This window comes from Mus caroli, chromosome 4 (assembly GCF_900094665.2).
Source record: "Mus caroli chromosome 4, CAROLI_EIJ_v1.1, whole genome shotgun sequence".
NCBI lineage: Eukaryota > Metazoa > Chordata > Mammalia > Rodentia > Muridae > Mus > Mus caroli.
The window spans coordinates 115945025-115954556 of record NC_034573.1 but is presented as its reverse complement, the minus strand read 5'-3'; the positions used below and the strand labels follow the sequence as shown (position 1 = coordinate 115954556).

Below are 9532 nucleotides of genomic sequence, written 5' to 3'. Positions count from 1 at the left end.
AGAGCATCACTTTGGATCCTCTGGAATGACATTGCATGAACGCTTTACTAAATACCTAAAGAGAGGAAATGAACAGGAAGCAGCTAAAAATAAGAAAAGTCCAGAGATACACAGGTGGGTCCTCAACCTTACACTGGGTTGTGATAAAACTCTTGTCATCTGATACTAAACTCACCTTGATGAGTTCTCTAACGTACTTTAGATCCCACATTTAGGCTAATATTCTCTAGGGTTCTTGAATATCTTGGGGACATTTGTATTTGAGGGTGGAAAGGATGCTTTGAAGGCTCTTATCACATTGGGCCCAGTGAACCTGAGGTTCCTGTAGTAAGAATAAATACTGACTTCTTTTTTTTTTTGGTTTTTTGGGACAGAGTTTCTCTGTGTAGCCCTGGCTGTCCTGGAATTCACTTTGTAGCCCAGGCTGCCTCGAACTCAGAAATCTGCCTGCCTCTGCCTCCCAAGTGCTGGGATTAAAGGCATGCACTACCACTGCCTGGCCAAATACTGACTTCTTTAAGCAACTTTACATATTTCATGTATTTTACTTAGGAGGAATTGCTGGAGAAGATGGTTGAGGGAGAAGCTTAAAATTGACTTATCTCAAGAGGTTTAAGTTAGGTCCAGCAGGTTTAAAACTTGTAATTAACGAGCTGGAGAGAAGGCTCAGGAGTAAAGAACACTGCTCTTGCAGAGGTCCTAAATTCAATTCCCGTCAACTATATGGTGGCTCACAACCATCTATAATGGGATCTGATGCTGTCCTCTGGTGTGTTTGAAGACAGCTACAGTGTACGCATTCCTATACATAAATAGGTCTTTTTTAAAAAACTGGTAATTAGGGAATTTGTTTTGCACGTGGAGATTTTGTAAGGAAACAAAGTTGATCATACCTGTAAGTCCTTAGTAGTCAATCAGCTTAGTACTGGGGAAGACCAAGTTTGTAAAAACATCCTTAGGTACAGCATCTGGTGGGGTCTGTCAGCTTAGGGCAGTTTCTTACCTAGAACCAGTCTTACAGAGAAATAATGGAAATAATCAGGTTCTCAAGAAGGGAATTGCTCTTTGAGTTTAGCAGAACATAAATATGTAGTCAGGGCAATGTGGTTATAAGCAAATCTAATCTTGCAAACTAGTAGCACTATTGGGAAGGAACAGAGGCTGGGCATAGCAATACACAGTTTTAATCCCACCACTGGGAGGCAGAGGCATGCAGATCTCTTGAGTTTGAGGCCAGCCTGGTCTACATAGCGAGTTACAAGAGAGCTGTGTAGGACTTCATAGATTCTGTTACAAAAACAAAACAAGAAGCCGGGCGTGGTGGCGCATGCCTTTAATCCCAGCACTCGGGAGGCAGAGGCAGGCGGATTTCTGAGTTCGAGGCCAGCCTGGTCTACAGAGTGAGTTCCAGGACAGCCAAGGCTACACAGAGAAACCCTGTCTCGAAAAACCAAAAAAAAAAAAAAAAAAAAAAAAAAAAAAAAAAAAACAAGAATGGTGTGCTGGGGATCATAGCTTAGTTGTAGAGTGCTTGCCTGGTCTGTGCAAAGCTCTGAGGTTAGTATTCTCCCACCCCACCCCTAAATAAAATAAAGGAACTTGGCTCAGCCAGTAAAACTGCATGTTGCCAACTTATTCGCATAAATTGTCCTCTGACCCCCTCACTTGCTGTGGATTGTGCATTAAAGATGAGCATGTGAATGCACAGGCACACACAAATACAAATGAATGAAGACTTGTTTGTTTGTTTTTCGAAACAATTTCTCTATATATCCCTAGTAATCCTGGAACTCCCTCTGTAGATCAGGGTGACTTGGAATTCCGAGATTATCTACCTTTTAAATTACTTATTTTGTGTGGGGTGAGGGGCATGTTTTTATTACAGGTCTAATTCAGTGATAAAGTGCATGCTAGGCATCTACACTTAATCTTAACACCAGAAAACTGGGAGCGGAGAGAGAGAATTAATGAGAATATCTACATAGTAACAGATAAGCTATAAAAAGTACTTGTGTCTTATCTATGACTCCTTTACCTACCTTAGGATCTACAGTGTTAACCAATATTCTGTAGAATTGTATACAGTTTCTTTATTTTTAATTTTAGGAGGATAGACATTTCCCCCAGTACATTCAGAAAGCATGGTTTGACTCATGAGGAATTGAAAAGTCCACGGGAACCTGGCTACAAGGTGAACTGTTGCTTTGATCAGTAATTTCAACAAAATGAGTGCGTTGGGCATGAACTTGACAGAAATGTGTTTGTTTAAATTACTCTCTACTTAAGTTTGTGTTTTTCTTTTAAGGATGGGCATAATTCTAAAAATGAACTACAAAGGGTTAATTTTTATTAAAATGTATCAACAACCTTTGTGAAGTGGTTAGAATATGGTAAATGACCCCAGAGTCTATTGAGGTGAGCTTGAGAAAAAAAAGAGAGGCGTTTTGGAACAAGTGCCCATGATGAGAGAAGAAACTTTTTGTGATATTTTTCTGCTTGTAAGTATTATCAAATCAACTGTCTACATGCACTATTTCCAACCATGATTTCAGAAAGACATGCATGTCAGAGCAGAGTGGAATATTCATATCTTAACTCAGTAGACTGTGTTGAACAGCTGGTGCGCTTTTTTTTGTTTTTTCCTAACATTGTACCATATCATCTGTCGATTACTGTTACTTTAAAATGGCCTGGCTATATTTGCAATGATGTGCACATAACACTGTTATTAAGAGGTTTAAACTCATGCAGTCTCTTACTGTAAAATAAATAGATGGAATTTTTAAGATCTTAATATTTATTGACCATCATTCATATATACAGTTGAAATTTGGGATGGAGGATGGCTGTTCTGTGCTGCTGAAACCTTTTTTTTTTTTTTTTAAATGCTGTTTTAAAATTTTCCAAACAAATTTGTCTTTTTTGTTGAAAGTGTTGAGAGACACCTTGTGCAATCTCTGGTCTTCTCCCCCTTTTCCTGTCTCCACATGCCTGGCCCTAGTGAAGCAGCAGAAGTCTGTGCTCCATGCCTCCAACAGCCAGTTTCTCAGTGATGCTGTCTAGTGGCCCAAGGAGCGGTGGCTGCATTTGTTCTTTGTTGTCATTTATTTGTCTATTTATTGGCTTAGACCCTCTCAGAAACGGATTGATAATAAACCTTCCTATCATTCTTCCTATTAATTTCAATGAAATATTATTGCATTGAGAAGTCTATGGTTCATGTATGTAAGATGTTAATACAGAGTAGACAGCTTCCAGCTAGGGAGGGCTTGTTTCCATTAGATCAGTCCCAGTGCATGCTGTCTCTAAGACTGTCTTAGGCATTTGCCCTCATGAATTTTCCCAGGTGTTACTAAAGGCCATTGCAGAGTTGATCTGGCCAATGATGCTTTTCTTTTCTTATTCTTAAAATACCTTAAGATAGTTCCACACAGTAATGGGTAGCTGCTTTAGGTAGAGAGAAGTAAGCATTTCCTATACATAAACTTAATAAAAACACCTTCCAGAGCTGAATTTGGACATCTTGGCATGAACACTTAGCCAGTCATTACTGGGACACGGGAAACAAAGTAAAATTCACATACAGCATTTTCAAGAGATAGCACCTTGATTGTTCTTTTGGAAAACGAAACAAAACAATAACAACAACAAACCAAGGCTGAGGCGAGGCTCTTAGATTCCCCAGGGCTTCCTTTAGTAGAAACCACATTGAGAATGAGTGAGTCAGCAGTTCTGGATCCCAAAACCGTAATTTTGACATCTTTTTGGCAGGCTGAGGGAAAATACAAAGATGATCCTGTTGATCTTCGCCTTGATATTGAACGTCGTAAAAAACATAAGGAGAGAGATCTTAAGCGAGGTAAATCAAGAGAGTCAGTGGATTCCAGAGACTCTAGCCACTCAAGAGAAAGATCAACTGAAAAGACAGAGAAAACCCACAAAGGATCAAAGAAGCAGAAGTACGTGATGCCGTGCCTGTTACCCTAGATTCTGGAGTAAAGTCTCTCCATAGCACACTGTTTGGGTGGCTGTAGGTCTGAACACAAAACCCTGGCTGGCTTAGAAGTTACTATGTAGAACAGACTGCTCAAACTGCCCCTCCTCTGGTATTGAGATTACAGGAGAGAGCACACGTTCCTTTGGGCTCTTGTGGTACACAAGCATTAGCAGCTTTGTCTTAAATACCACGTAATAAAGAAAAGATCTCTAACTTACAAATAGAACTTCATATCTAGGTAATGTTATCTTTGTCCAAAGAAAGGTTTGTGCAAGAAATTAATGCTGGTAAGGATGGTATGGAGGTGCATTGGAAAGGTTAGTTGATGGGCATGGCCTTTCTCATTGAACATTTTCTCAATGTTCCTATAGTTTAGAGAGTCATTATTGTTGAATAAAAATACTAACCAGCTAGAACTAGATAGGAGAGAATTGTTGGTGTTAAATGTCTTTTAAGCTAGTTTCACAGACAGTTCAAAAGAAGTGTTCCAAATCTTTCTTTCTTTCTCTCTTTTTTTTTTTTTTTTGTTTTCGTTTTGGGTTTTCGAGACAGGGTTTCTCTGTGTAGCCATGGCTGTCCTGGAACTTACTTTGTTAACCAGGCTGGCCTTGAACTCAGAAATCTGCCTGCCTCTGCCTCCCAAGTGCTGGGATTAAAGGTGTGCGCCACCACTGCCTGGCCCAAATATTTCTTAAAGTAGTCATTGTTGAATTATGCCGGACAACATAGCATGTCGGTGCCATGGAATTTCTGTTTACCTTTTTTTTGATGGTGCTAGAGAGTAAGCCCTGCGCCCTCCACATACTAGGGCAAGTATATTCCAGCTGAACTACATACACGCAGCTTCAGTGCACCATTGAAGGTTCTACAGCTTTGGTCACCTTTCATTCAGTGGAGCAGAGTCGTAGCCTTTACCTTCTCAAAAAGCTGGCAGGCTTTTCTCACAGGTGTCTCAGGCTAGCTTCATTCTCTATTTAGCAGCTAAGAGTGGCTTAAACAAAGCCTGATCCTTAATTTACCTCCCAAGGTTGGGTTGATAACTGTGCACTGCATTGTTACTGCTGACGAGGGGGGAATTCCCACAGGAACCTTAGGAGTGAGTGTAAAAAGGTAATTCTGCTGGTTCTTTCTGAAATACGCCTACCCCTGAGTTGCAGTGTAACTTTTAATAAGTTGCTTGAGCAGGTTTCTATAGGGCAGTGCCAGCCCTACCAAAGAACGGTAACGGGGCTACCAAATCACTCTAAGGTGTCAGAAGAGCCAAGCTCCCAGAAGTAGACACCTCAAGATATTCTGCAGTCTTTCTTAATTTTGGGGGAGTGGGTGGGTTTTAAGACAGGGTTTTTCTATGTAGCTCTGGCTGCCCTGGAACTCACTCTGTAGACCAGGCTGGCCTCAAACTCAGAAATCCTCCTGCCTCTTCTGCCTCTCAAATGCTGGGATTAAAGGTGTGCGCCACCACTGCCCAGCTCGCTCTATCTATCTATCTATCTATCTATCTATCTAATATGCCTTTGTATTTTGCCTGCCTGTGTTTGTGTGAGGGTGTCAGATCCCCTGGAACTCGAGCTGAGGACATGTGTGAACTGCCATTTGGGTGCTGGAAATTGAACCCAGAACCTCTGGAAGAGCAGCCAGTGCTGTGCTCTTAAACCACTAAGCCACTCTCCAGCCCGAGCACGCGCCTGCCCCGTTGGGTCAGCAATTAAAAGCAGTTGTTTGATTCCCAGCATCCATATGACAAGCTGTAACCATCCACCCTGGCAAGCTAATGAATACCCTTTTGGCTTCCTTTGGACACTGTTGGACACTGCATGCTTTAGTGCCAGAGTCAAGGACAATGATTAGATTATATGACTATTCTTATTACTCTGTCTCTGTACAGGTGGCAAAAACTTGTTTGTTTTTGTTTGGGTTTGGTTTTTCAAGGATAGGGTTTCTCTGTATAGCCTTCATAGATTGGTCTTGAACTTACTGCCTCTTGTCTCTTGAGTGCTGGGATGAAAGGTGTGCATCACCACTGCCTGGCTCAAATTGGGACCTCTTGAGAGGCTTAACTTCTCAAAACTCTTGCAGTAAAGTTTGCACTGAGTTTTGGAGCGGTTGGGTCCAAATTCTGGTCGTGAGAAGAACAACTGGTAAGTCTTTTCATAAGTAGATATTAAAATAAGGGGAAGCTGAAGGAAGTAGGAGGATGTCTTAGTCAAGGGTCTCTATTTTTGTATGAAACACCACAACAAAAAAGCAAGTTGGAGAGGAAAAGGTTTATTTGGCTTATTCTTCCAGATCTATAGTCCGTCGCTAAGAGGAAGTTGGGACAGGAACTCAAGCAGGGCAGGAACCTGGAGGCAGAGCTGATGCAGAGGCCATGGAGGGTGCTGCTTACTGACTTGCTTCCCCCGGCTTACTCAGCCTGCCTTTTTATAGAACCCAGGACCACCAGCCCAGAGACAGCATCACCCACAGTGGCTGTGCCTTTTCCCCATTGATCACTGATTGAGAACACGCCTTATATTTGGATCGCATCTGAGGCTTCTTTCTGCGATGACTGTAGTTTGTGTCAGGTTGGCACAAAACCAGCCAGTGCAGGGGGCAAAGTGCCTTTTTTTTTTAAAGTGTGTATGAGTGTTGTTTTTTTCTCAAATGTCTATGTACCATGCGTATGTCTGGTGCTGAAGGAAGCCAGGAAAGGGTGTTGGCTCCCTGGGACTGGAATTATCGGTGGTTTTGAGCTGGCACTTGCCAGGAGTCAAGCAAGTGCCCTTAATAGATGGGCCAACTCTCCAGCCCCAAAGTGCTTTACATAAATGAAGAACTGAGAAATACTTTGTGGTCTCTTTACCTGGGAGCTTGGTCCTTCTGACACCTTAGAGTCATTTAGTAGAGTCCTCTGTTACCTTTGGCAGGGTTGGCACCATCTTGTAGTGTATAGACAATGAGTCACAATCGTCATCTCATTTGTCTAGTCTATAATTTCCCCAGATAAAGGGAGAGGAAGAGAAATCACTCCAGAAAGAGTTGCTGCCTATTCTGGGCTTAACAGCACAGCCTGTCTGAGCTCAGTCTGAGGTGGTTAGGACAAGAGTGAGTGGGCTAACTAGAAATCAGTTGGAATCAAGGCTCTGCTCAGCTCTGTCACCTATACATTGAGAAATTTGGAATTCTCTGGTCACTTTGCTGAATACACGATTTATCACTAAGGAGTTTCATCCTTCGTGTGCCGCCCACCCACAGCACAGCTTTTCTTTTGAGTATTAGTGACAACACACTAACAAAGGGGCTTTGCTGCAATACCAGAGCCAGCCAGTGTGACTCACAGGCCTACTTGGCTTCTCTGTTGATTCATGTGTTAGACTGATAGTGGAGGCCATGGTTGTTTTGTGTTCTTTACGTGTGAGGCATACTTACCAGGGGTCTAGAAACTGTTGTATCGCTGAAAATGACTGGGGAACAGGGAGGAAACCCCAGGTCTACTGGAAGGTAGGGGTGAAAGGGGTGAACAGATGGGTGTTGACTTGGTTGTTTGGTAGTTTGGCTGGCTGCCAGACCAGTCTTGATTTTGTTTTGTTTTTTCCTTTCCTTTCCTTTCCTTTCCTTTCCTTTCCTTTCCTTTCCTTTCCTTTCCTTTCCTTTCCTTTCCTTTCTTTTCCTTCTTTCTTTCTTTTTTTTTTTTTTTCAAGACAGGGTTTCTCTGTGTAGCCCTGGCTGTCCTGGAACTCACTGTGTAGACCAGGCTGGCCTCTGCCTCCCGAGTGCTGGGATTAAAGGCGTGCGTCACCACACCCGGCTTTTCTTTCTTTTTTTAATGTAGGAAGCACCGCAGAGCAAGAGACNGGTCCAGGTCCTCCTCCTCCTCCTCCCAGTCCTCCCATTCCTACAAAGCAGAGGAGTACCCTGAGGAGGCAGAAGAGAGGGAGGAGAGCACCTCGGGTTTCGACAAATCCAGATTGGGGACCAAAGACTTCATGGGTCCGAATGAAAGAGGCGGCAGAGCTCGGGGAACCTTTCAATTTCGTGCAAGAGGGAGAGGATGGGGCAGAGGGAACTATTCTGGTAACAATAACAACAACAGCAACAATGATTTTCAAAAGAGAAGCCGGGAAGAAGAATGGGATCCAGAGTACACGCCCAAGAGCAAGAAGTATTACTTGGTAGGTGTCTGGGACTAACCAGGAAGGGCAGGAAGCCTTTTTGTACATGGTGCTCATTTGAAGGCCTTAATTGGTCTGTCTGACCTTGTGTCTAGATTTGCATACAGGCTCAGAGCACTGTGGGTGTGTTAGTATAGTGTAGCCCCTTCTCCAGAGGGCTAAGTCAGTTTTGGTTCTTCTAGGTGTTTATGGATTCCAAAACAAGAAAGAAATGTTACTGTTGCTGTCCTTATCCTGTGATCTCTGACTCCTCACTCACCCACAATCTCTGTCACCCTCTGCTACTGGATTGATAAGAAAGGCAGTTCTAGACATGTTTGAGGAGAGAAGGAGGTTACCGTCATGAAATGCTGCTGAGAGTTTGTCTCACCTAAGTTGTGGGTCCTTCTCTCTCTCCTCTGGACTGTTACCTAGTCAGTAACTCTTGACCTTGTTGTGATTCAGCAGGCCTAGATCCAAGCCTGTGTGACTCTTGAGGGTTGTGTCCAGTTGCTCCGAGCCAGTTTGAAGCTTCTAGAAGACATAGGTGTGGGGTTGTTGTGAAAGGAGGGCCCTATAAAGGCCCTTCCCTGCTTCTGTTTTTCACCTGAGGGAGCATTGCCCATCTGATCTGGTCTGGTTGTTGTGGCACATTGCGGCCTTGGCTGACCTTCAGGAGCTAAGACTTTGGCTTTTGTTTTGAGTGTGGTACTTGTACTGTAAAGTATGTTTCTAGTCATTAGATGAGGTTGTTAGTACTCGCCTTTTTGTTATCTCTGCTGAGGAGACCTCAGAACTGGGGCTGTTACAGGTGTAGGCTGCTTTTCCTCCTGTGATCACATTGCCTCCTTAATACAGCTGAAGAGAGAGGCACAACAAAAGGGCAGCCTGGGGTGGGAGGTTTGAAAGTGCTTCACCTCATGTATGTCTCTGCCAGCTCTTCTTTATCTAATGGCCCAGTTCCATCTCATACGTTAGTATGATAACTTTCAAAATTCTTTTGAACAATGGTATTGTAAATACTAATAGTATATACATAATGGTAGTGGTGGGGTAGGTGGGGTTAAACGAGATGATGCCTCTTGGTCATCCTGCGTTTTGAAAGTGTTGTATCGTTCTGTCACTGTGCAGTGTTCGCTCTGTTGCGATAGTTCTTGGAGTTCCTTAGGTACAGCAGGGATGTTCCTCGGTCTGAGCCTGTGGGAGCTTTGAGTGGGAGAAGAGCAGAAAAGGAGGCTGCGGGAGGCATAGGCGCTCTGGCCTGTGGGTGGGTAGAGTGCTAGCACTAATGCCAGTCTTCTTCCCTTGCAGCATGACGACCGGGAAGGCGAGGGCAGCGACAAGTGGATGAGCAGAGGCCGCGGCCGAGGAGCCTTTCCTCGGGGGCGAGGCCGGTTCATGTTCC

At 43.5% G+C, this 9532-nt stretch overlaps 1 protein-coding gene across 1 annotated transcript in view; it reads left to right on the top strand.

The window, feature by feature from the left end:
- Nucleotides 1–9532, top strand: part of Thrap3 (thyroid hormone receptor associated protein 3) — a 38594-nt gene that overhangs the window by 28094 nt on the left and 968 nt on the right. The window contains exons 9-13 of the mRNA XM_029476445.1: nucleotides 3–114; nucleotides 2107–2191; nucleotides 3772–3959; nucleotides 7809–8148; nucleotides 9439–9527. Coding sequence (XP_029332305.1) covers nucleotides 3–114; nucleotides 2107–2191; nucleotides 3772–3959; nucleotides 7809–8148; nucleotides 9439–9527 — 814 coding nt within the window. The remainder of the gene's footprint in view (nucleotides 1–2; nucleotides 115–2106; nucleotides 2192–3771; nucleotides 3960–7808; nucleotides 8149–9438; nucleotides 9528–9532) is intronic.